Genomic DNA, 27,082 nt, shown 5'->3' on the forward strand with positions numbered 1-27,082 from the left:
CTTGCCCCCTGTAATGCTCTGTTATTAAAAACACAGAGAGCATGACATGGTTCTTGGAGAGAATGCTGCATTGGAGAATGCATCATTCTAGGATATGAGCCTTCACATCCAATTTCTATAAACTCTAATGGTTTTGCTTCCCAAGATGATGATTTAGACCAGTGCTTTGTTTGCAGGATCCAAATGCTGTGTTTTTTCCACCCTTTTGTTTTCTTAGGCTGAGCCCAGAGATCTTCATGAAACGACCTGTGGTGGAAGGCAATCGCTGGCGGCTGGACTGCATCCTCAAGCGGAAAGCAGTAAGTGAGCGCCAGCTGCAACCTTCACCCTACAGAAAACCCTCTGCCACCCACCCTGGTACAGGGTCAGACTGGGACTGGAGTGTTTGCACCAATTATTTTAGTAGGGATGAGAAGCAAATCTGGCCAAGCCTAACTTCAGATGACCTTGGAAAACTGTGTTTTGATTTATTCCTCTGCTGTTTGGTTTTGGGAGAGATTGAAGGCAGAAGGGTAGATCACTTAGGAACAAGTTCTTTACTATGAGGGTGGTGGAACACTGGAACAGGTTGCCCAGGGAAGTGGTTGAGGCCCCTTCCCTAGAGATATTCGAGGTGAGGCTCAATGAGGCCCTGGGCAGCCTGATCTAGTTGGGAATGTCCCTGCTGACTGCAGGGAGGTCAGACTGGATGACCTTTGGAGGTCCCTTCCAACCCAGACCATTCTGTGATTCTATGATCCTCTGATTGCCCCATCCAGTCCTCAGATTTGGGTCACTTCAGCTTTGCATTATGAGTACTGTATGCCCTTGTGGGGGTCAAAGAATTGTTGCTGTCTGGTGCTTTCCTTCTGTAATAGGCATATGGAGGTATGGGAAAGACCGAGCCCTCTGTGGTGGCTCTTGGTAGATGGTTTGTACGTTAGTGTGCTCTGCAGGTCCTGTCTGTCATTACCATGTGTTGTGTCTCTGTACTGCAGCTGAGCTGAAGCTGTGAAAGATACCATCAGTCTGCCAAGAAAATCAGGATGTCATGATCAAAAAGCCACGTGGTGTCATGCAGAGGTTTATGCTCTCTCATGATTGCCCTCTCTGGGGTTTTCCAGACTTGAGATATTGCAAAGCTCCTTACTGCAACTGAGCATCAAGGAGCTCTGTTCTTGCTGTTCACCCACCATTCCTTGCTGTAGTAAAGGAGTGCCTGTTGACATTGAACATCATACCAGTGTCTCCCAGCCCTGTTACCCTGGTGAAGTCCATCTTGCTTTTGTGCTGCCCAGCCATGCCCAAATCTCTTCGTGCCATAGCTCTTCCACAGCTGCTGCCATCAGTTACAATAAGTCTTAGTGGAACATCTAAGAAAGATGTTTGTGTTCCTTTTATTATTATTTTTCTTTCTAAAGACAACTTAGAGGATCAGAGAAGGCTTTATTTTTTTGATAGTTGGCTTTTATTACCTGTTCCTCTCTTTGTGTTCTTAGGGCTTTTGTGGCCATTAAAACGAAGCATATCATCTGTGTCCTCTCTGCCTGTCTCCTCAGTGGAATTTCTGATCATGATGGTTATTGCTGTGAAGGAGGGATGTGAGGAAAGGGCTTCAGTAAGGTGTGAAAAAAAAACCTAAGGATACATGCAGCATCACATTCCCCAGAGCTGGTCTGTGGTGTTCAACTTGTTTACAAGGAGGTGATAACATGGCTCAGACACTTGGCCTCCTGTTTGCATTGCCTTGTTATCTGAGTTAATGAATGCTCATGTTCAGCAAGCAACTGTCTGTATAAGCTTGATAAGGCTATTTTCCCTTCTGTTTCAATGTTTCCTTCTGCAGTTTCCTCTGAACAGAAAAGCTCAGACCTGCTGTTGACCTGGTGCCTTTCCTGGCACTCACCTTTGTCCTCCTTTCTCCTGCAGCATTTTGAGATGAGCAAGCAACTGCAACAGCCATCTCTGTTTGACTTTCCTTTAAGCATTTTCATCTCAGAAAACAGATTGTTTTTCTGCTGGTTGTACTTTGCTTTGCAATAACACATCTAGATCCAGATAATAGAGAATGTGTTCTGTGTAGAGAATGTGGAGCCACATGAGGCAGACCAAGAAGTTGGGTGTGAGGTGTTTCTGCATGTGGGCTGTGCTTCAGTTGTGCATCCAACCTGTGATAACTCTGCTAGAAATGCTAAAATTGTCCTGTGGCAAGGAAGGGAAGCACAGCTGGGGAAGTCTTTTGAACTCTTGGTATGGTAGAAGGGCAGGAGTCCAGGTGAACATGCTGAAATAGTCTTTGACTCCCTCTCCTTCCAAACCAGTTGTTGTCTCAGTCCTCATCCCTGTGTATGCCCAGGATAAAATAGGTGGATTTGTGTCTGGCTGTTGTTGATTTGGAAGTAGCCTTGCTTTCTGGCAAGTGAAACCTGGCCATTGGGTGTGCTCACTGGATGGAAGAATTAGGTTTTGTCATGTTGACATGGATTTTCCTCAGGCTATAAATACCTTGTAAGAGTGAGGAGTGTGTTGAGGTTAGTTCCTGGAAATATTTACCTGCTCTTTCACTTGCAGCATTTCTTTGACTCAAGAGAGCAGTGAGCAAGCTGATGTCTAGGTATAGGGGTAAGGCTGTCCTTTGTGTGACCAGTGCTGCCTTGGATTTCTCTGGAGAGCAGAATATCATCTACAATTTGGAGAATGCTGAAGCTCTCAGTAGCAGCTTTATGGGAATAGGAAGTTAAAAGGTTGTGGAAAGTTCAAGTCTCAAGTTTAAGCTGGCAAACTCAACTGCAAGATTTTAAAGCATTCTGATTCATGGCAACTGAAGGTGTCCCAGTGTGTGACCAGCATCAGTCAAGGTTTGGGAATTGTTTGGCAGTTTTGAAAGTGCTTTTTGCAAGTGTTCTTGGAAACTGTCCTGTGTCAGAAAAAAAGCACCATGCTTGGAGAGCTGCTGCTTGTATTCCAGGAGCTTGTTTAGTTTTACTATGAGGGAAAAAAACCAACTTGTTTGCTGGTGTGGAGTTGGTTGCATCCCCTTTAGGAGAGGGATGTCCATATCACCACACTGGTAGTATTGTCCTGCCAGAGGCTTTTAACTCTAGGCAAACCTCAGGGCAACATGAAGCAGGAGAAAACTGAACTTCAGTGGATTCCACACGATTACATGCGGACTGAATCACGTTTGCAAAGCAATCTTACCTCAAAGGGTGTTCAAAAGGGGCTCCTCTTCCTCTAAGAATGTGAGGTGTCCCTACCCATGGCAGGGGGGTTGGAACTAGATGATCTTTGTGGTCCCTTCCAACCCTGACTGATTCTATGATTCTAATGCTCTGGTGAGGGTGTTTGTCATCAGCTCAGCTCTTCACACACAAATCCAGGTACTGAGCCCTTCTCTGGAAGCTGAAGAGCTTTGAGTAGTGCAGATCCTTCCGTGCTGTGGGGTCACCACTGTGGATCTGGAAGAGCATAGTCAAGAAGTAACCTCAGCCTGCATTTGTCTGCAAGCACAACATGCTTACTGCCTCTTAGCTTCTCCTTGCTTTGGAAATGGCCTGTACCCACTGACACACCTGAATCCCACGTGTTTCTTTTTGTTCCTGACAGCAACAAGGAGTGAGAATTTTTGTTATGCTGTACAAAGAGGTGGAGCTTGCCCTTGGGATCAACAGTGAATATAGCAAGAGGACGCTCATGCGTCTCCATCCAAACATTAAGGTAAGTATGCATCAGGCAGTTGGATGGAGGACATGAACATTTATTTGTTCTTCATAGCTTGTACTGACCCTCAGTGTATTTAGGTGTGAACTGCAAGAGCAGCAATTCCCAGCCACTGCAGCAGGAATAGTCTGAGAATGTGTGAATCACTCATGCAGTGATTGCCACATCTGGCAGCATCATTTCTTTGAGTTATAATTGAGCACAAAGATGCCTGGTTCAGACTTGCCAAAGCAACTGTTCATCTAATTCACAAGAAACATGTTTCCTATGACAAGTGGAAGATTATCATTTGAGAACATTGTCTCCTTTCAGCATTTCTGTTGGTATGCAGAGGACAGGAGTCAACACAGGAGGTTATTTCCCATCATAAATGAACAGCATTCTGCTGTCCTGCGCTGTTATGCCACTGCTCTACCAGAAAATGGGTTGTGGCACATGAACCAGTAAATAAAGCTCCATTAGGCTTTTTAAATTGGAGTCAAACATATTTTAATGAGGAGTAAGATGTATGTTATGCAGGGGGATGGCTGACAGACTGTTAGGATAATAGATTTACTGTCACTCGGTCAGTTGTGATGGCAAAGGGAAGCATCCATTCACCATCATCTTTGCAGCAAGACTGGGAAGTGAACTGGAGAAGACAAAATCATAGAATGCACTGGGTTGGAAGGGACCTTTAGAGGTCTTCTAGTCCAACTCCCCTGCAGTAAGCAGGCTCCAGGAAGACCTTATTACCACATTCCAATATTTGAAGGGGACCTACAGGATGGCTGGGGAAGGACTGTTTAGAAGGGCTTGTTGTGACAGGACGAGGGGCAATGGTTTGAAACTGGAGCAGAGGAGATTTAGGTTAGACAAAAGGTGGAAGTTCTTTACAATGAGAGTGGTGAAATACTGGAACAGGTTGCCCAGGATGTGGTTGAGGCCCTGTCCTGGAAACATTCAAGATCAGACTTGATGTGGTCGTAGGCAGCCTAATCCAGTTGGAGGTGTCCCTACTGCATGCAGGCAGGTTAAGACGTGATGACTTTTGAGGGTCCCTTCCAACCCAGTGCAATCACAGAATCATAGAATCAGTCAGGGTTGGAAGGGACCACAAGGATCATCTAGTTCCAACCCCCCTGCCATGGGCAGGGACACCTCACACTAGATCAGGCTGGCCAGATCTGTGAATCCCAAAGGAGATCAGGTTTCTCCAGATACACGCTGGCTCTGTAACAGGTTTGGGATCAGCCAGGTGAAACTGTCACTTTTTCCCCAGGAAACTGGCTGACTTTCTTCTGAAATTGAAAAAAAAAAAAAAACAACAAAAAACCAAACAAACAACAACCTGTGTACTGTATGCTTAGATATTGAAATGACTTTGCCATAAACACATGTCAAAAAGAATCTCATAAGCAAGCATCAAACAACTCGCTGGTTTTAAATGGGGAGAAAAAATTTCTCATTTCACTTCTGTAGCAGCAACAACTGAAGAAGTGAGTCAGACCACCAATATGTTGTTTTCTTTCCAAGCTGGCTCTGTTTGAAAGCTCAGCTATTGTAGCTCCTCTGAAAGCATCAGTGTATTTGTTGGAACAGTTGCTTTGACTATGGTCCTCTTATGAATGTTGTCATTGCAAGGGTGACCTATGCCAACAGCAGTAACTGCTGCTGCCTGGGAATACCTGCATCATGGGGAAGCACCTGCCTGCCAGTAAGGGTGAGCCCAGCTCAGGAGGAAGCATGTAGCTTCAGTAATTACAAGTGTCTGTGTGTAGGCATCTTCTAGGAACTCCAATGTTTGCCCATCATCCTGAGCAGCCAAGAAAAAGCTAGTGTGGTGGGTGGAAAATTCCTCCCCGTATCACCCCAACATTAACTTTGCCAGACCAGCTCAGTTGGAAGCTGTATTTTCAAGCAAAACTGAAATCTACAATGAAATGCAATGAATGTGTACAAAATATACAGAACTTAGAATATTTGCAGGTATTTACAATTAACAAACAGCACAAGGATCCCCCTGGCCAAAGATCAGGGGAGCTGCAATAGCTTCTCTCTTCCTGCCTCCCCCTTACCACCCTGTACACAAGGGAAGAGAGACAGAAGCAGAGAATTTAATACCAGTCAAAACAGTTATGCAGTCAAGGTCAAGCAGAAGTAAGTTAGTCTCTCCCAGAGTGAAGAAGTGAAGAAAAGATAAGAGATTGTTTTGGAAACCCAATTATGGTAGCTATCTTTCCAATGGGATTGTTTAGAATAATCATTATTTTCCTTTTTTTCCTATTTTTATTATTATATATTATTTTGTATCTATATTAATCATTATTTATTATTTTCCTATTTTTTCCTAATCACCCAATAGTGATTTATTTACATTTTTACTACTTTCTGCTCAAAAAAAATTTAAAGGCATAGCCTAAAAGCTACCACAGCTGGACAGCTCTCTAGCAGAAGTGTAAACTGGACAGTGGTGCTAAGCTTGAGTGCTGGTTTTTGCCCCCAGGTGATGAGACACCCAGACCACGTGTCCTCCTCGGTGTACCTCTGGGCCCACCACGAGAAGCTGGTCATTGTTGACCAGTCTGTGGCATTTGTGGGTGGCATTGACTTGGCTTATGGCAGGTGGGATGACGATGAGCATCGCCTGACCGACGTGGGCAGTGTGAAGCGGATGACGGCGGTCAAGTCAGTGTCCACAACCAACCTGGCAGTAAGTTGAGCTTGCTCCAGCTGGTGACCACCTTCCAACATCTGTGTGTCACATCTGTGCTGGGGTTGAACAAGTTGTGTCAAGTTCTAAGCATGGGGCTGGGTTTAGGAAGCTTAAAGAGGGATGGTAATGGGAAGGAAGAAATAGCTAAGCATCCAACGACTCTTTAGGGCTAGGTCATGGTCAGCCCTCACTAGGGCATGGAGATAGAGAGCTGGGTTTCTCCAGCAGTCACAATTTGGAGGCTACATTCTTAATAAAACTTTGCTAGGTGTGCACAGCACAAATTTGCAGTGTTCTGAAATTCTGGATACTTGAGCCCTCAGCTCAAGCTCTGCTGGCTGAGCTTTCTGCCAACCTGGATCTGTATGCATCCAGAGATATCTAAACAATCTAGAGACATCTGAATTTGGGCACATTTCAAGAGGAGTGATAATTCAGAGTAAATTAGTGGGACTGAAGACTGTACTGTTAGTATTAATGTGTTGTTTGTTTTGTTTTGGTTTTTTCTACTGAGTACCTCTTCAGTACAGACTCTCTCCCTCAAAACTATTCCTGGCTGCCACTGAAATGTCTTTGCCATGGAGCAGAGTTTGGCTCTTGTCTGTTTCTGAGCACTGACATGTCTTTGCCATAGAGCAGAGTTTGGCTCTTGTCCGTTTCTGAGCACTGACATGTCTTTGCATGAGCAGAGTTTGGCTCTTGTCCGTTTCTGAGCACTGACATGTCTTTGCCATGGGGCACAGTTTGGCTCTTGTCCGTTTCTGAGCACTGACATGTCTTTGCCATGGGGCACAGTTTGGCTCTTGTCCGTTTCTGAGCACTGACATGTCTTTGCCATGGAGCAGAGTTTGGCTCTTGTCCGTTTCTGAGCACTGACATGTCTTTGCCATGGAGCAGAGTTTGGCTCTTGTCTGTTTCTGAGCACTGACATGTCTTTGCCATGGAGCAGAGTTTGGCTCTTGTCTGTTTCTGAGCACTGACATGTCTTTGCCATGGAGCACGGTTTGGCTCTTGTCTGTTTCTGAGCACTGACATGTCTTTGCCATGGAGCACGGTTTGGCTCTTGTCTGTTTCTGAGCACTGACATGTCTTTGCCATGGAGCAGAGTTTGGCTCTTGTCTGTTTCTGAGCACTGACATGTCTTTGCCATGGAGCACGGTTTGGCTCTTGTCCGTTTCTGAGCACTGACATGTCTTTGCCATGGAGCACGGTTTGGCTCTTGTCCGTTTCTGAGCACTGACATGTCTTTGCCATGGAGCAGAGTTTGGCTCTTGTCCGTTTCTGAGCACTGACATGTCTTTGCCATGGAGCACGGTTTGGCTCTTGTCCGTTTCTGAGCACTGACATGTCTTTGCCATGGAGCACGGTTTGGCTCTTGTCCGTTTCTGAGCACTGACATGTCTTTGCCATGGAGCACGGTTTGGCTCTTGTCCGTTTCTGAGCACTGACATGTCTTTGCCATGGAGCACGGTTTGGCTCTTGTCCGTTTCTGAGCACTGACATGTCTTTGCCATGGAGCACGGTTTGGCTCTTGTCCGTTTCTGAGCACTGACATGTCTTTGCCATGGAGCAGAGTTTGGCTCTTGTCCGTTTCTGAGCACTGACATGTCTTTGCCATGGGGCACAGTTTGGCTCTTGTCTGTTTCTGAGCACTGACATGTCTTTGCCATGGGGCACGGTTTGGCTCTTGTCTGTTTCTGAGCACTGACATGTCTTTGCCATGGGGCACGGTTTGGCTCTTGTCTGTTTCTGAGCACTGACATATCTTTGCCATGGGGCACGGTTTGGCTCTTGTCTGTTTCTGAGCACTGACATGTCTTTGCCATGGGGCACGGTTTGGCTCTTGTCTGTTTCTGAGCACTGACATGTCTTTGCCATGGAGCAGAGTTTGGCTCTTGTCTGTTTCTGAGCACTGACAAGCATGATAACCTGTAATTAAAGGGCAACCTGTTTGTACCTCACTTCCAGCAGCATCCTTTATCTTTTAAGTCAGCAGCAGAATCGTCTGAACATGTCCCACTGCAGCCACCAGCCCTGTCCCCGGAAAGCCACTTGCTCCCAAGAAATGCTGATGATGCCCCAGACAGCTCCAAAATGAAAGGAATAGGAAAATCCAAAAAGTTTTCAAGGTTCAGTATTTACAAGCATCTCCATAGGCACGGCATGCACCATGTCGACAGCGTCAGCAGCATAGACAGTGACTCAAGTAAGTAACATTTTTTTTCAGCCACACCACATGCATCAAGTGTGTCTGGAGGTGGGTGGGTGGGTGTGCAGATTCACATGATTTCTAGGGTAATGTGTTCCGTGTAAGGAAGGAATATTGGTGTATTTCTTAACTATCAGGATAACAAACTGTGCAGTTGGTATGGAAATTGGCAGAAGGTACACAGGAAGTTTGAAGCGGACTTGCATTTGGTTAAGCAGGAATTGTTATGAGCCATCAGATGATGGGATGTGGTGTGTGGGATACCTGATGCTTATATTTTGGGGAAAATTGTGTTCCTGCAAGGGAGAATTGAATCATTCATTTTTCAACTTGTATTTATTATAACAAGCAGAAGAGTTTCTGGATGTGAGAGTTCCCTCTCACAGGCTTGTGTTACCTTGGTTTAAATCAGTTCACTTAAATGGAAATATTCCCAATTTTCCCACTCACTAGAGAGGAGAGACTCTTCAACAGATGGATATTCAGATGCAGCTTTTATTTCCCCACATGAAAAACAGCTTCAAAGCTAAAATTGCAATGAATGGCTTGACATTTGTCCTAGCATGGAGTCCTTCCTGAAGTCCTCACTTCCTGAAGCTGTATCTTGCTCACTGTGGGGACTTATTTGTGTTTCAGTCTCTGCAGATCTTACTCCTGCCTCACTGGATCATCTGCCTTGGTTGTAATCAGCTCAGGGCATAGCCATAGCTTTGCTGCATCAATACATCTGTTTGGTTTAAAATCTGACAGGTCTTGAATTTGATCCTTTGCCTGTTGATCACTTGTAGTTTCAGCATATTGGTGTCTCTCTTGAGCTCCTGTCCTGCAAGGTGTCTCCAGACAGGATCAGGCAGCAGTGCAGCAGAGCTGGACATGTGTTTTTGGCATGAATAGAGCATCTTGACTTTCTGCAGGTTACTGTAACTCCACTAGAAGTCAACCGAATATAATCCAGAGTTTAAAGCCCCATCTGAAAATGTTTCATCACCATACTGAATCCAAACAGGGGCTTGCTGAGCCTCGGGAGGGTAAGTGGAGAAGGAAGGCAGAGGTGCACATCCCTTCAGGCTTTAGCTTTGTTTTTGCATTGTAATGATGGTGAGAGTTAGGTTGGGTGCCAGAATCAGCCTTTGCTGCTTGTTGTTCTTCCAGCATCCTTAGTAGTCTTCTGAGGACACCCAGGCAGAAGAGCCTTTTCTGGAAGCTTCAAGAACTGCAGCATAAAGAAATAAAATAATGAAAAACTTAACCAAATAAAAAAAAATAAAAAAAACCCCACACAAACCAAAACCACACCCAACAACAACAAACTAAAGAAAAAAAATACCAAACAAAACCCAAATAAACACTTGCAATAATAACAGCAGGGAACAGTTGAGGAAACATCTCTGATTCTGGTGTTTGGTTATTTGAGCAGTGCCCTTCCTGTCAAGGCTTGCTTCTGGGATTAGGTAGTGGAATATCTGCACTGGATATTTTAAAATAAGCTTGATGCAGAAAGACAAATGCAAACAGAGAGAGGAAACAACAAAGTGGCTGATATGTTTGGATTAAGACTTGGGGGTGGGAGTGGGCTCCCTTTTGCCCCTTATTAATGCCAATGAAAGCATACTCAGCTGAAAGGAGTTGGGTGTGGTGATGAGCACTGAGCTGAAATCTGGATTGATGTTGAAAGGGAGTATGGTAGCTCATCAAGATGTCTTGGAGTTGTGGTACTGAGTGAGGAGCAGTTATTCAGCACCTTCCTCTAGGGCATTAAGTGCCAGCTCTAAAATGCTGGTTACAAAGCAGTGGTGGGTGATGAGGAAGAGATGCATTTGCTTCATGGCTGTGGAGTGCGGTCTGCCCTGTGATCACCTCGTGCTCACCCATGAGTCGGTGTGCAGTCATTGAAGCTCAGTGTGTGACACATCTTTTGGCTGGAGATCATGGCCCACCCATTCCTGTTCAACCATGCTGAGTTGATGATTCCCCAGCTCCACCTGGACTCTCACTAGGAACTCAAGCTTCCCAAGGCAGCTGTGGTGCATATCTGCTGCATGGTGTTCTTGGCATGGCTCAGCTTGGCTTGGCTCGGTGGGGTTACAGCAGGCTGGCAGCTCTTGCTTCCTGTGAGCTTATTGCACTGTTGTGTGTTTAGTTGACTGCTGAAAGAGGTCTTTTTATGCATGTTACCTGGTGATGTGGTTGGGTTAGGAGAAGGGTTGGTGATGTGGTTGGGCTAGGAGAAGGCTTCTGCTGTTGGCATGTTACTGTGTTGTTACTGCACTGCTATTTGGAACAACAGATGAAGGCTGCTCTCAGGGTCAGGAATTAATGTGAATTAAATGTCTGTGGTCCAGGCAGACATTTTTGGTTTCCTTAAGAGAGAGGGAAGAGACTTCACCTTGCACTCAAAAATGTGTGCTCTAGAAGAGGGATCCTGTTAGGAGGGAATATCCTTATCCACAATATTTTAGTCATTTTACATCACCATCAACTTGGAATTGGGAATCCATTTGTTCAAGGTATAAAATGGGATCAAAAGGTGCCATGACATTATTATTAGTTGGAAAAAAAAAAGATCAAACAAAAAAAAATCCCCAACAACCCTTAATGAGGGGGCATGAGCTTTTCTATTATCTCATTGTACTTAAATAAAGACTGGCTTTTGTTAGAGATCCACCCTGCTGTAGAGGCAAAATAATAAATCCCCTGGCAAAGAGCTTGGAATCAGTTCATTAGCGCTGTAAAATTTATGAAGTCAGTGTTGCTGTACATCCCATAATGTGCACGCTTTAAATGTGATTTTCCTGTACAGATATCCACTGTGCTCAGCTGCAGTGGGAAGTGGACTGCCACAGGGTAATACTTAGATGTCATAAGACTGTAGAAAGATCATGGGGTGAATATTTTTTTTAATGAGTGTTTCAGTTTAGTCTGATGTATGGAGAACTCAGCATCTGCTTTTTGTTTCCATAACACTTAAATTGCAGTAGGGAATAAAAATAATATTAATATGCATCCTGTGAAAGCAATAGGAAGACTAGGGAGAAGACCTAGGCCAGGTAGGATGGGACATTGAGCAACCTGGTCTAGTGGAAGGTGTCCCTGCCCATGGCAGTGGGGTTGGAGCTGGATGATCCCTTCCAACCCAAACCATTCTATGAAAACAGCTTCAGCCAACCAGGATGGGCAAGTGCCAGCAGAGTTTTCCTGTGGTGGTGAGTCTCTCACCAGTGGTGTGTGATGGACACCTGTGACTTTGGAGTGTGTTTTTTGTTACCTTGTTTGCCTGTGACAGATAAAGGATCCATCCGTAGCCTGAAGACAGGCGTTGGTGAGCTGTATGGGGAAACCAGGTTCTGGCATGGCAAAGACTACTGCAACTTTGTCTTCAAAGACTGGGTTCAGCTTGACAAACCTTTTGCTGGTAAGTGCTTTCACACCCTGGAAGTCACTACAGTGCCCCAAGCCCACTTCTGCAGCTATTGACTCTCAAAGCACATTACTGCTGCTTCTGGGCCAGAGGTAATGAGGTTATCTCGGTTTGGCTGCTAGGAAGAAGCAGCAAAACTCCCTTTGAGTGCTTCTAGGGCCACTTATGCTCTTAGAGCCCATGGACTACAGCACTACAGGGGAAACCAGGATGTCTGGAGTAAGCATCACACAATGGCAGTGCAGGTTTATGTAAATGATGAGTCGAAAGGACAACAGTGAGCCTGCACTGTTGTGAGCCTGATGTGCTTCAGTTATAATATTGATAATGCATTCATTTTAACGTGACCTGCACTAGATTCTATGGTCCTGCTCTGGCAGGGAGGTTGGACTCAGTGATCTCCAGAGGTCCCTTCCAACCCTAACATCCTGTGATCCTGTGACTTGGACTGTGGGCAGTTGCGTGTATCTAAATTCGTCTGCCATGACGTAACTTCAGTTTGAGGAGGGGGATCATAGAATCATAGAATTGTTAGGGTTGGAAAGGACCTCAAGGATCATCTAGTTCCAAGCCCCCTGCCATGGGCAGGGACACCTCCCACTAGATCAGGTTGCTCAGAGCCACATTCAGCCTGGCCTTAAAAACCTCCAGAGATGGAGCTTCCACCACCTCCCTGGGCAACCTGTTCCAGTGTCTCACCACCCTTATGGTGAAAAACTTCTTCCGAACATCCAATCTGAGTCTACCCATTTCTATTTTTTTTTTCTTATCACTGCCTGACACCTAAAAAGTCCCTCCCCAGCTTTCTTGTAGCCCCCTTCAGATACTGGAAGGCCACAATAAGGTCTCCTCAGAGCCTTCTCTTCACCAGACTGAACAACCAGGACTCTCTAAGTCTGTCTCCATAGCAGAGGAGCTCCAGCCCTCTGATCATCCTCATGGCCCTTCTCTGGAAACATTCCAGATCTTTCTTGTAATGGAGGATCCAGAACTGGACACAGGACGCCGGGTGAGGTATCAGCAGAGCAGAGGGGGAGAATCACCTCCTTCGTCCTGCTGGCCACACTTCTCTTGATGCAGCCCAGGCTCTGGTTGGCTTTCTGGGCTGCAAGTGCACACTGGTAGCTCATGTCGAGCTTCTCATCCACCAGCACCCCCAAGTCCTTTTCTTCAGGGCTGCTCTCAAGCCTGTCACTGCCCAGCCTATATCAGTGCTTGGGATTGCCCTGACCCAGATGTAGAACCTTGCACTTGGCCAGGGGAACCTCATGAGGTTGGCTTGGGCCCAGCTCTCCAGCCTGTCAAGGTCCCTCTGGATGGATCCCTTCCCTCCAGCACGTCTGGAGGATCCAACGGAGAGCCACGAGGATGATTAGGGGACTTGAACATCTCCCCTATGAAGAGAGACTGAGAGCCCTGGGGCTGTTTAGTCTGGAGAAGAGAAGACTGAGAGGGGATCTGATCAATGTCTATAAATATCTGAGGGGTGGGTGTCAAGTGGAGGGGACCAGGCTCTTTTTGGTGGTTCACAGTGATAGGACAAGGAACAATGGATTCAAACTTGAACATAGAAGATTTCACCTCAACATGAGGAGAAACTTCTTTCCAGTGAGGATAACAGAGCACTGGAACAGGTTGCCCAGGGGGGTTGTGGAGTCTCCTTCTCTGGAGATTTTCCAAACCCACCTGGATGCATTCCTGTGTGGACTACCTTAAGTGATCCTGCTCTGGCAGGGGTGTTGGACCTGATGATCTCTTGAGTTCCCTTCCAACCTCTGATATACTGTGAGACTCTGCTGCACCACACAACTTGGTGTCATCAGCAAACTTGCTGAGGGTGCACTCAATGGGATGCTGTGCTTCTCCACATTGTGTCCTCTGCCTGAGGAGATCTGAAGGTGCTTTCCTGTCCCATAGACTTCATTGACAGGTACACCATGCCCAGGATGCCCTGGCACGACATCTCCTCCGCCGTGCATGGCAGAGCGGCGCGCGACGTCGCCCGGCACTTCATCCAGCGCTGGAACTTCACCAAGGTGAGGGGTGGCCATTGCTGCTGGGGGAGGGAGATCTGCGCTGGTTTAGAACAGGACAGATGCTCTGTGGCCCCGAGGGGGGCAAAAGGATGAGGCTTCCACAAATGGACTGGGTAGCGATGGAAAGTTTAAATGGAAAAGCAACTAATGTACAAAAGTACAAAGCATAGCGGTAAGCATGTCCCAAAGCATACAAAGTGTCAGGAGATAGAGTCCACCATTAGCAAGTTTGCAGATGACACCAAGTTGGCGGCAGGAGTTGATCTGTTAGAGGGTAGGAGGGACCTTGACAGGCTGGATAGATGAGCAGAGTCCAACAGGATGGCATTCAACAAGTCCAGGTGCTGGGTTCTGCACTTTGGCCGCAACAACCCCATTCAGAGCTACAGACTGGGGACAGAGTGGCTGGAGAGCAGCCAGGTGGAAAGGGACCTGGGGGTGCTGGTTGACAGCTGAACATGAGCCAGCAGTGTGCCCAGGTGGCCAAGAAGGCCAATGGCATCCTGGCCTGGATCAGGAATAGTGTGGCCAGCAGGAGCAGGGAGGTCATTGTACCCCTGTACACAGCACTGGTTAAGCCACGCCTTGAGTACTGTGTCCAGTTCTGGGCTCCTCAATTTAATGAAGGACATTGAGATACTTGAACATGTCCAGAGAAGGTCAACAAGGTTGGGGTGAGGTCTGGAGCACAGCCCTGTGAGAAGAGGTTGAGGAAGCTGGGGTTGTTTAGCCTGGAGAAGAGGAGGCTCAGGGGAGACTTTATTGCTGTCTATGACTACCTGAAGGGAGGTTGTAGCCAGGTGGGGGTTGGTCTCTTCTCCCAGGCAAGCAGCGCCAGAACAAGAGGACACAGTTTCAAGCTGTGCCAGGGGAAGTTTAGGCTGGAGGTGAGGAGAAAGTTCTTCACGGAAAGAGTAATTGGCCATGGAATGTGCTGCCCAGGGAGGTGGTGGAGTCACCATCCCTGGAGGGGTTCAAATAATGACTGGATGTGGCACTTGGAGCCATGGTTTAGTTGTCAGGAGGTGTAAGGTATTAGGTAATAGGTTGGACTTGATGATCTCTGAGGTCTTTTCCAACCTGGTCGATTCTGTGAGTCTGTGAAAGTTCCCTTACACCACACCCGAAAGCCTACTGCTTCCCTTCTCCCCACCTGGGGTACACCCAAACCCCCTAGGCCTGTGTTGCAATCTCCTCAAGAATTTTTTGTTTCTTTCTTTTCTTCACTGGGCAGATTATGAAGCCCAAATACCGATCCCTGTCCTACCCGTTCCTGTTGCCAAAATCTCAACAGACTGCCAACGAGTTGAAGTATCAGGTGCCTGAGGCTGTCCATGCCACTGTCCAGGTGGGTGTTGATGTCTCCTGATCACCTCTCAAGAGAGCTTGGTTTGGATCTTTTCAGTAGGAAGTGTTGATGCCTGGCAGAACTTGAAACTGTAAAATGAAAAACCTCTTAATTTAGCTCTCAGCACTGGTGGTCAGGTCCTCAGTTCCAATGAAATCCTGCATCTCTCCTGAGTGGCATTAATTTGTCTCCATCTTTGAGGTAAGAGGACCAAGCTGTACCCCAGGCTGTAGGAACACCACAACTTTGTGTAACTGTGTCATTTTCTGGTTTGTTTTCTGCTGCTCTTCCTCTAATGCCTAACACTTGGGGTTTATGTTTGGGGAAAGCTTGATGGGTCGAGTTTGCCCACTGAATATTTATCTTAGAGCAGCCTACCCCAGGCCTTTGATGCCTTGCTCAGATTTGCAATGGTCAGGTAGAGCCCAGTGTTAAGTGGAGTCTCAGGGCTGTCGTTTTCTGTACTAAACTTCATCTGCTTTTTATTATGCAGCCACTCAGCCCTGTGGGTCCTCTGCAGTTCTGCACAGTCAGCCCACAGTCTCGCTTGTGACAATCATCCTCACAGTCAGAATTGCCAAGATACCTATATTTAAAACCCAGTTAGCTATCTTGAGTGCATGTATTGAGTACTACTCAAGCCAGTAGAAATGTGGACTTGTTGCAGAACAAAGGCAAAGCAGTTCTGCTGAAGCAGCAAAACAATTGTGTGTGTCTCTGGGTGAAAGATGTACGAAATAAGGGTAATTAGAGCAAAGTCAGGAAAACTGCATGCCTGTGCTCTTTGTAAGGAGTGGTCCACCCAGATGACAGCAGTGCTGGGGGAAGCTTAGTCTTGCATTTTCCTGGGTTTGTGGCTTGCCAGGGCATTGTCTGCTCCTCCTCATGTGGTGTGAGGGATGGCGAGGACAGGGACTTCTCATGGGCGTCAGGCATTTTACATCAGCCTCCAAACAATGCCTGCAGCTTGTTGAGAAATAGTCTCACTGCAGGCACCATCATGCATCCCTGGGGCTGCAAATGCCTCCCCAGCTTTGTCCATGACACCAGCTTTTTTGGGAAGGCTTTACTGTCCTGGGTTTGTGTCCCCAGAGCATGCTCTAACTGCAGGATGAGCCTCAACTCCATAGGCTTTGCTGTAGCAAAAAGTTAAGCTCTGCTGATTGCAGAGCTGGGAGCAGTTCCCAAAGCAGAAACTGAATTGAGTCTGACTTTCCTTCAGTCTGTGCTGTGGTGCTGCTGAGTGAAGGCCCATGGGAGAGGAGGCTGAGGCTCAGCTACAGCAGTGCTGAGTGATGGGTGAGCTGTTTGCAAACAGCCTCAGCACGACGTTGTTGGGATGTTGCAAATAACTGTTCCAGGGAACAAGGCACTGCTCTCAGCGATGCCACAAGCAGCACAAAGAGCAGGTTTGTCTTCTGAATTATTCATGTGAAGCTACTTTGCTCATTTCTAATTTATGTCAGATTGCAGCTTTTAGAGACCTGTCAGAGTAACCCAGCCCTGCAGATGGCCAGATAAATCAAATGACATGGTGGTAGGCTGAAAACTCGTTGCCCAGAGGTGGACCAACCTTCCCAGGATGAGGGAGGTTGCAGCACTAAGCACAGTGGAAGCAGTGAGGGTGGCTTCTCTACCCAGGCTGGTGGACCATTAACAGAGTGCAGGTCCATTGGCCCCAGGCTCCCTGGAGCTGGATTATGATCTCTGGATGATCTCCTCAAGCTCCAAGGTGTGGTTTTGCATGCACATAATGTAACTTTGGCTCTCTGCTCCATCATGCTCACACTGGCCTGGATTCCTCTGATCCCTGCATGACACAACTGCCTTGGGCATCCTTTAAGTTTCTGTGGCAGGTCAGTGAATGGCTCAGGGTCTCCTCCTAATGAAGGTTTCACGTTTGGCTGCTGCAGGAGGTCAGGTGGGGGTAGGACATGCAGCTTGGATCTGATACCCCCTTTCCTCCTTGTTGCCTTTTCCTGGAGCTCCCAGGGTGTGCATCAGCCACTGTATGGCTTCTTTCCTGCAGTCACATGAACCTCTTGCCTGTCCTATATATTGGTTTGGGACCAGAGGATTGCAGGTGCTCCTGTCTCCTTTTACTGGTCCAGTCCAGCACATAAATAAGCAGATACCCTAAAAATCTTTCACCAGCTATTTTTGTTCGGAACAACTAGACTGACATTGTGCTTCGTGTTGAATCCTTAGGCTGACCAACAGCCAAACCCATGTTAGCCACATTTTGTTGCTATGTAGGAACTTCACAGGCAGAAGTCACTGCCCTGAGGTAAAATCCAGCATCTAGTGGCTGTCCTTGGCTGTGGAGTTACTGAAGAAAGTCTGTCTGCTGCTTTTCTTGTTTCTGAGCTTGTTTGCAAATCCATCTTCAGTTGTGGGCAGATCAGAGGAAGGGAGAGCACAAAGGATCTGTGGGATTGCAGTGCTGCTTCGAGCCTCAGCCACTGACCTGTCAGCAACAGATTTTGACCTCATTGTACCATCTGGTTTTGCTCTCCTTTGTGAGAGGAGAGGAGCAGCAAAGTGTTTTCAGGATGATGGAGGTAGCAGGAGCAGCACTGACATGACTTTCCCCTAGGGAAGGGAGGGTGAACACAGCATGCATGGGAAATGATGTGGAGGTACAGGCTGGGATGGGGGAAAGGAGCCTGTCAGCTCTATGGGGTGAGGGAAAGAAGCCTGTTAGCTCCAAGGGTTAGTCAGACATGGTTTCTCAGCCCCTTTAATTTTGAACTTCTGGGCCCTGCTTGCAGTAGCAGTGTGATTGCACATTGATTTTTGCAAGAGTCAAATAGCCATCTGCCAAAGGCAGTGCCAGGGTTTTTCCATCTCTGTTTCCATTCTGGAGTTCAGTTATCAGCCAATGCCAGCACAGCAAACAATGGGATGTGGTGAAGCAATATCCAGTTCTAGCAGTGGTTAATGCCCTTACCTCTTTGAAGTCTCCATGAGGGCTTGCATTGTGTAGGATTTGTGCACCAGCCCACAGCAAACATCTCATTTATTACTGTTGTATGGGTTAAACAACTTAAAGGAGTGACAAGCCTGGCCCAGCCCTCAGTGCTGCTGTTGAGGAGCTTGAAAGAGAGTGGAGACAGCAGCTCTGGTTGGTAGGGGCTGCACTGGCCAGCAGGTCAAGGGAGGTTCTTCTCTCTATGTATTCTGCCCTTCTGATGCCCCATCTGGAGCTTTGTGTCCAATTCTGGGCTCCACAGTTCAAGAAGGATAGGGATAAACTAGAGAGAGTCCAACGGAAGGCTGATTAAGGGACTGGAACATCTGTCTTAGGAGGAAAGGCTGAGAGACCTGGGGCTGTTTAGTCTGGAGAAGAGCAGACTGAGAGGGGATCTTATTCATGTTTACAAATATCTGAAGGGTGAGTGTCAATGAGAAGGGGCCAGTTTCTTTTCAGTGGTGCCTTGTGAGAGGATGAGGGTCAGCAGACACAAACTGCAACACAAGAAGTTCCACTTCCACAGGGAGAATTTTCTTACTGTGAGGGTGGCAGAGCACTGGAATACACTGCCCAGAGAGGTTGTTGAGTCTCCTTTTCTGGAGGCTTTCAAAACCCATCTGGATGCATTCTTGTGTGACCTGCGCTAGGTGATCCTGCTTTGGCAGGGGGGTGGGACTCAGTGATCTCTGGCAGTCCCTTCCAACCCCTACCATTCTGTGATTCTATGATGCTCAGCATTTGGATCTTCTCCTGTGTGTGACTGACCCCATGGCTGTACTGGGATGTTTTAAGGCTATTTTTCCCATGGTTTTGCCTTGACAATGTTTGCAGACTGCTCACAAGTAATCATTTCCCCTAAGCACACACTCTACCAACACGTGGTTGAAAACTACATTTCCATCTGGGACAGTGACACTTCGAGCCTAGCATGGCTGCTTCTTGACTCAAGGCACAGGAGTGGGGAGATGCTGCAGCAGCTCTGGCGGTCATAGATGGGAAGCTGTCTGCTGTGGGTCTTGCTCAGCCTGGCTGAGAGCGTGAGCAAAGGTTGTTTCTCATCTTGGTTTGGCTCTCTTGCGTAAGAGCTGCAGGAGGCAGGCAGAGAATGTGCTCCAGGGATCTCACAGTGTCTGCTCTAAATGTGAATTTCCAGTAAAGATTAATAACTAAGTGTGGGCAGCTGAACCCCTATGGATTTTGAAAGTTGTATCATCACAAACTGGGTGGCTTGTGCAAGGATCTGGCAGAAGACAGCCATGACCTTCAGTGCTCAGGGCAAAGACCTGGCCTGCATTATCAGACTGACTGTAATTATCTACTGCCTGTTTGTGGGGGAAAAGGCATGGCCCCAGCTGGAGACCAGCTCTAGAGACTGCTAGAGGGGAGATCACCAACTGGATGTGCACACTGAAAGCTTTGGAAATTGAGGTTATTTTCAAAGCATAGGACCTGAAGCAAGACCACAGCTTCTGTGCTGCTTCCATGCAGAACTGCTGAGGTGGGAGAGGGCAGTACCAAAGCAAGGGGACAGGGCACTTCTGGTTTTAATCAAAACACTGTTAAGCATCAACACTATTTTTGAGCATCTTTTCTCCTTATGGCCAGTGCAGAGTAACTGCTGAATGTTGCACGTGCTACCATATTTGGTGAAATCCTGACAGGTAAACAGTGCTGAGGAAGAGAACTGCCTCTTAAATAATTCTGCTCTGCCCTGGTGAGACCATGCCTGGAATACTGCATCCAGTTTTGGGCTCCCCAGGTCAAGAAAGACAGAGACCTGCTGGAGAGAATCCAACAGAGAGCCACGAGGATGCTTAGGGGACTTGAGCATCTCCCCTGTGAAGAGAGACTGAGAGCCCTGAGGCTGTTTAGTCTGGAGAAGACTGAGATGGGATCTGATCAATGTCTACAAATATCTGAGGGGTGGGTGTCAAGTGGAGGGGGTCAGGCTCTTTTTGGGTGGCTCACAGTGATGAGACAAGGAACAATGGGTTCAAACTTGAACGCAGAAGATTTCACCTCAACATGAGGAGAAACTTCTTTCCAGTGAGGATGACAGAGCACTGGAACAGGCTGCCCAGGGGGTTGTGGAGTCTCCTTCTCTGGAGACTTTCAAAACCCACCTGGATGCATTCCTGTGCAGACTACCCTGAGTGATCCTGCTGTGGCAGGGGGGTTGGACCTGATGATCTCTTGAGGTCCCTTCCAGCCTCTGATATACTGTGATATATTGTGATACTGTAATTCAATTTCAGCACTGTCATCCTGGATGGGAGAGTGCTGAAGGTGCTCATGTCTGGCTTTCCAGGTGATCCGTTCTGCTGCTGACTGGTCGGCTGGCATTAAACACCACGAGGAGTCCATCCACAACGCCTACGTCAGCGTGATAGAGAACAGCAAGCACTACATCTACATAGAAGTGAGTGGCCAGGAGGGTCCTGATGCTCTGGGCATGTGTGGTGGGTTGAAAATTCCCCCCAACATATCATTGCCAGACCTGCTCAATTAGAAGGCAAATGAAGCTGTATTTACAAACCAAACTACAACCTAAAATGAGATGCAATGAATGTGTACAAAATATACAATATTTACATATGTGTACAATTTATAAACAGCTGAACAACACCCCTGGACAAACCAGGGGGCTACTAATAGCTTCCCATTTCCTGCTCCCTTCTCTACTCCCCTGTAGACAAAGGACAAGAGAGAGTTGCTGTTAGTTACTTAACCACAAGAAGAATGCATTCAAGGTCAGTAAAGCCAGCAGAAGCCAGAAGTTAGTATCTGCTAGAGTGAGAAAGTCCAATGGGACTACTTAGAACTTACCATTATTTTCCTTTTTACGTCTAATGGTAATGTATTTACATTCCACCACTTTCTGTTCAAGATCTGTGGAAAATTTTCTAGGCACAGCCCACAACTGCCACAGCATGGCTTGCAGCTGTCAAGAGGGTAGCTCTTCTTGTGGCTTGGTCTGAATTTTTTCATGGCATTTAGATACATACCATAGAATGTGTTCAGTTGGAAGGGACTCAAAAGGATCATCATATGATGTCCAGAGGGGTGCCTATGAAGAAAGGCTGAGAGAGTTGGAGTTGTTAAGGAAAGGCGACTCTATAGCTGCCTTGCAGTACTTAATGGGACCTGTAAGAGAGATGGGGACAGACTTTTTAGCAGGGTTTGTTGTGACAGAGCAAGGGATGATGTTTTTAAACTAAAAGAGGTTTAGGCTAGATAGAAGGAAGACATTTTTTGTGCTGAGGATGTTGAAACAGTGGCCCAGGTTGCCCAGACAAGTGATAGATGCCCCATCCCTGGAACCCAACCCCAGTCAGGTTGTGTGGGGCTCTGAGCAACCTGACCTGGTTGAAGATGTCCCTGCTCTCCCTGCAGGGAGGTTGGACTAGATAACCTTTAAAAGTCCCGATAAATATGAAATCTGCCCTGAATTCCTGGAGCTGTTTTCATTGACTCCAGGCTGACAGCCTTCTGACCATAGAAGCAGACCTCTCCTTCATGAGCCTTGTTGCAAAACTGTTAGCAGCTTTTGTGGCCTGTGCAATAATTTTCCTGTCCCTTCCATGGCTTTGCAGTGTCCCCTGTGTATACTTGAACCTCCTGCTTGGAAGGTTGGTCTTACATCCATACAGCCTGGAGCTACAGCAATGTCCTGTGCTGTGATTCTCAGTGCTGGCTGAGTGGAGACACTTATTCTTCTCTTTTCTTTGTGTTTTGTTTGTGTTTATTTTTTCTTTGGTTGGCTTTTTCTTCATCCTCTTGTCAGGATGTTCTTTATGTGAATTTCCTAAAGAGTGTTTAACAAAGAACTGCTTTGTTCCTAAAGTGAGCACAGGCACACATCACTTAATAACAAAAACCCCAAAGTGTCAACTCAAAGCAGCACACAACCCCAGCTATCTTGAGTTGCTCTTGGTCTGAAATAAACCATGCAAATATTTTCTGGCTGGCCTGGCAGTGCCTGACAGCAGCTTTGCTTTTCCTGCAGAACCAGTTTTTCATTAGCTGTGCTGATGACAAAGTTGTCTGGAACAAGATCGGCGATGCGATTGCTCAGAGGATTCTTAAAGCTCACAGGTAACCTGTTCTTAACAAGGCAATGAAAGTCTTCCAGGTGCATTTATGTGGTGTGGTGTAAAATAATATCTTAATGGCCACAGCTGTGCAATAGCTTTTTCCAATGCAGAACCAGGTATTCAGGCATCTGCTTGCGTTTGCAGCAGTGAGACTCTTTAGGGGTTTCTTAGCAGCCAGAAAGTGATTTTTTTTTTTTTTTCCTGGGCTTACCCTGATGCAAATGTATTATTAACTATGGAACTTGCTTAAAAGCAAGTCCTTGGTATTGTAGCTCAGTGACACCTCAGGCAGTCTTGAACTGTGTGATCAGGCAAGTTAATGGGTGAGGAGGTTGAACCAGGATCTGTGGTTTAAATTATCTACAGAGAGGATTGGCTTCAAGTAGGGGAAGCAAACAGATTTCGAGGATTTGACTGCAGGGTTCAGCTACTGTTTGAACTTTCTGTTAAGTGCTGGAGGGAAGGGTATTCACAGCCTACAGCCATTGCAAGGAGACCATAGTTTGTTTCTGGATGGATCACATCCAGCCATGGTTTAGACACTCCTTTTACTTCAGCATGCCCCACATTAAGGTTAATACCACAGGTACTGGCTTGCCTTCACTTTGATCCTGAGCAGCCTTGCTTAAGGTTGCTCCCCTAGAGTCTCTTTGAGGCATGTGTATGTCATAGACTCAAACTGTATCCTGGTCTTGCTGGGCTGATGTATAGAAAACTTTCTAAACTTTGTCCCTTCATCTCTTGTGTGGTTTTTTCACCACCCATGGAGAAGCTCCTTGCAGTGACCTGTTTTTTCCACACTGTAGCTGTACAGAGCTATGCAGGGGTTGCTTTCCTAGAGGTCATAGAAATTTCTCTCCTCTTAGCACCTGAGCTTGGAAATTCACATCTGGGTAAAGGCAGTGAACTCAAGACAGGCAGGCAGACACTGGGGTACAGGCAGTATCTGCCAGGCCACTTGAGCTGCCATGAGAAAAGTTTTGTTCAGAAGCACTGTGGAAGGAGAAGCACAATTCCAACTGGGAGGACGTGGGTCTTATCTGCTATGCAGATGTCTACAGGGCAGAGTAACAGGGTGGAGCTGCTGGTATCCTGTGTTCTGCAACACATAGCCCAAATAATTGAAATTAGCTAAGGATGAAAGAGATGGGGTAAATGAGGACTGGTGCCAGTGCTGCTGGAAATGGTCTTGCTGCTCTTTGTAAGGCAACCTTGAGGCTCACAGGCAGCCAGAGGTGGCATTTCTGTGCTGGAAAGTCACTCTGGATTGTCTTTCCTGCTTTTGGGAGTTGATTGCATTGCTTGTGTGCTCTTAGCAGATGACCTGGAGAATTTGCTAAGATTTTCCTGTTATATAAAGTTTATGTAACTGTTTCTGCCCAGACACCGAGAAGTCTAACCTGGCAGGGAGTTGACATAAATTCTTCAGTGACCCATTTTCAGATGTGATGCTCACTTGTGTATTACTCCAATTTTATGCTAGTGTTGTGCCAGCTTATTGTGGGTGATTCCTGACTGAATAGAAGTTTCAATTTCTCCACACTCCAGAGTGCTTGGCATTGCCTGAGATTAAAAGAAAGTTCAGACCAAAATGGTTTGTATCAAAGGCTCATGTTGCAAACTGTCCTGAGAACACAGCATAGATGACAGGCTGATGTTTAATTGTAAATAAAGGTCTTTAGTTAAGTTTGTACACTTCTCACTCTTCTAGACTAAATATTTTCTACTGATGTCACTAACAATGTTCTTTTCATGGTTTCCTCTCTTTTTCTTTTTCTTTTCCATGGGTGGCTCTCTAACTAGTTGAATAAACACTGGGCTTAGCCAAACAAGCTGCTTTTGTTGGTAGATCTTTTTCATGATAAAAAGTCTCTTGGCATATATGGGTAAGATCTCATTAACTCTTTCTAAGGCCTGGTGACAAACTAAAGGTAGTTTACAGTGCATAGCAACAGCCACGAGGAAGCACTGGTTGAAACTAAAGCACAGACTGCAGTTTTGATTCAAACTGTTCCTGTGAGTTAAAAGACACAGGAATTGTGCAGCATTGGGGTCTCTGTGCTGGGAAGACAACAGGAGCTGTGCTTAGCTCAGCTCATCTTCAGACTGCTCCTGAAATGGTTTTGCTCTGATTAAACTGTGTTTGCCATCTAGTGGCAGCAGCCTTCAATGGAGCATCTTCCTCCTCCTCCTGGGCACAGGGCAGGGGATTGCCAACGCCCAGGGGTGCCTGGAAGGTGCTGGCAGAAGAGATGCATCTGGCTTTTGTCAGCGAAGAAAAACCAAAAGTGGGCTTTAAGAAAAGCCTCGAGTGGTGCCACACTTGTAGCTATTCTTCTGGATGTGGTCAGGGTTCAGGCAGAGTTTATTTAGGGGAACAATGGAACTGAGTTTTGGTGGGTTGTGATGTGCCTGTGAAATACTTGCCTTCCTTGAATGATCACTGTTTTGCTTGTGCTCTGAGCTTTTACCACCTTTTGTGACATTTCTGACTTCTAAAAGCCAGGATGTAGTGGGAACATCAGGTTAGGTTCTGGGTTTGTGGCTGTGATAGCTCTGTAATCTTTGCTGTGCTCTGCCAGGCAGGCAATACTCACCAGTCTGCACCAGTATCAGTGTGACTAGGCTGGGAGGGTGCTCCAACCAACTTTTACAATGGCAGACACAACCTGCAAGATAGTTAACTTCCCCTTGAACATTACCAAAAGTGTGTTCCTTTAGCTTCTTTTGTTGTCTGCTGAGATTAAATTATTCCTTCTCCTGAAGGTCTGAGCACTCACTGGAGAACTGTGCTGCGTGGAGCAGTGCTGGAGGTGGCTTTTATCACGCAGGACTTTATCTTAAAGTCCATTGGCAGGTCTCTGGGGTGGTCCTGTTCTCCCTGGTGGGGTTTAATTAAGCTCTGTCTCCACTTTGCTAGGCACCAACAGAACTTCAGCATGGTCCTCTCCATCAGATCCTTTGCAGGGCTGTCTGTTGTGCAGTTGGTGTAGCCTTGCAGCAGCACGTGTCTTCAAACTGAGTCTAACATCCCTTCTGCAGCAGTACTTGGCAATGCTGGGTTAATGTTTGGACTCAATGATCTTCTTTCTTAGGAAGAAATTGTTCACAGAGTGATTGGCTATTGGAATGGGCTGCCTGGGGAGATGGTGGAGTCATCATCCCTGGAAGTGTTTAAAAAGAGACTGGATGAGGCACTCAGTGCCATGGTTTAGTTATTAGATGGTGTTGGGTGATAGGTTGGACTCGATGATCTCGAAGGTCTTTTCCAACCTGGTTAATTCTGTGACCTGAAATACGCTTCCCTAAAAATTGATGTAGCAACCTTGGATGGGAATCAGCTTGATCAGCATAGGGCAAGTGAACTCTAGGGGACTCACCTTGTAGGAAGCTGTGCCATTTTCAGGCCAACCTTGCTCTGATGTGCGGTTGCAGGGAAAACAAGCGGTTCCGGGTGTACGTGGTGATCCCGCTGCTGCCTGGCTTTGAAGGAGACATTTCGACGGGCGGTGGGAACGCGCTGCAGGCCATCATGCACTTCAACTACAGGTACTGTGGGCAGCCCTACCTGCAGCAGAAGACCTCCCCAGCCTCCTCCACCTGCTGCAGGTGGTCCCCAAGGCTCCAGCTGCTGCCAGCGTGGTGTCTCGCTAGGTGCTGTCCACAGCAAGGATGCAGGGTTTGGAGAAGGAGAGGAAAGCTGTGTCTGTAGCTTTCACTTTGAGCTTCAGCTCAGTTCTTTGCTAGCCTTAGGAGGGGAGGTGATGCTGGTGAAGCATGGTGGGGTAAAGCCTGGTGCTCTCTGGTGGAATCCCTGCCTCTGCCCTGGCACAGCAGGTCCCCCAGTCTCTTACACAAGCCCCCCAGTTCCTCAGCTGCTCCCTGCATGCTGTGTGATGCTGCCAAGCGCATTCGCTTTCCTCTTAGCTCATCGCATCAGGACTTACTCCTAAGGTCTCTACTCTCCCACTTGATGGCTGTGCTCTCCTTTAGGCACTTACTGTGACTTTCACTGCAGTTCCTCCCAGCAGCATTCTTGTCACTGCTCAGCTCCTGGACTTTGTCTCCAAATCTGCCTTTTTGGCCAATACTTTACATGACTCTACCCAGTGGCCCCCTGAAAGCAGCACTGCCTTCCACATTGTTGTTCCCCTGCTCCAGGATGTTTCTGAAGGCCTTTCCAAGCCACCAGTTGTCACAGGAAGGACAGCAATGTGGTGGTGCCAGGTAGCCCTGTGTTTGGAACAGGCTGTGGAGGAAGACAGAGTGGCCCAAGACAAAGTGATTTCACTGGAAAGCTGCTGTTTTATATGGCTGAGGCACAGTCTGTCTTGGGAGTGAGAGTCTCCCTTGTCTGCTGGTCTGCAGGCATCCCACTGCACTTCCAGAAGGATGAGTGGGGCGGGAGACAGAAGCATATCTCCCTAACCAGGCCCTTCTGCTTGAGCTTTCTTCTGCAAGGGCAACCATTGGTCTTGAGCGATTGCCTGTGGGTTGGGGCCTTTTGCATGAGATGCCAACTGTGGCTTTTCCAGCCCAGCCATAATCACACAAACTCCCTGAGCTGGTGTTTCGCACATGTTGACATTTTTTATTTTCTTTTCTTGAT

The 27,082-nt window shown here is 47.0% G+C and overlaps 1 protein-coding gene across 7 annotated transcripts in view; it reads left to right on the forward strand.

Moving 5' to 3' along the window:
* PLD1 (phospholipase D1) overlaps nt 1-27,082 on the forward strand; it is a 56,434-nt gene that overhangs the window by 23,421 nt on the left and 5,931 nt on the right. For 2 of the 7 annotated variants that reach the window (XM_054386360.1, XM_054386359.1), the window contains 11 exons: nt 218-299; nt 3,586-3,696; nt 6,185-6,395; nt 8,391-8,600; nt 9,518-9,631; nt 11,887-12,015; nt 13,939-14,057; nt 15,292-15,405; nt 20,688-20,798; nt 22,386-22,474; nt 25,909-26,022. In XM_054386360.1, coding sequence (XP_054242335.1) covers nt 218-299; nt 3,586-3,696; nt 6,185-6,395; nt 8,391-8,600; nt 9,518-9,631; nt 11,887-12,015; nt 13,939-14,057; nt 15,292-15,405; nt 20,688-20,798; nt 22,386-22,474; nt 25,909-26,022 — 1,404 coding nt within the window. Of the gene's footprint in view, nt 1-217; nt 300-3,585; nt 3,697-6,184; nt 6,396-8,383; nt 8,601-9,517; nt 9,632-11,886; nt 12,016-13,938; nt 14,058-15,291; nt 15,406-20,687; nt 20,799-22,385; nt 22,475-25,908; nt 26,023-27,082 lie in introns of all 7 variants that reach the window. The other 5 variants (XM_054386363.1, XM_054386362.1, XM_054386365.1 and 2 more) reach the window with 4 other exon arrangements.

The sequence above is a fragment of the Indicator indicator genome, chromosome 13 (assembly GCF_027791375.1).
Source record: "Indicator indicator isolate 239-I01 chromosome 13, UM_Iind_1.1, whole genome shotgun sequence".
In the NCBI taxonomy this organism is placed as follows: domain Eukaryota; kingdom Metazoa; phylum Chordata; class Aves; order Piciformes; family Indicatoridae; genus Indicator; species Indicator indicator.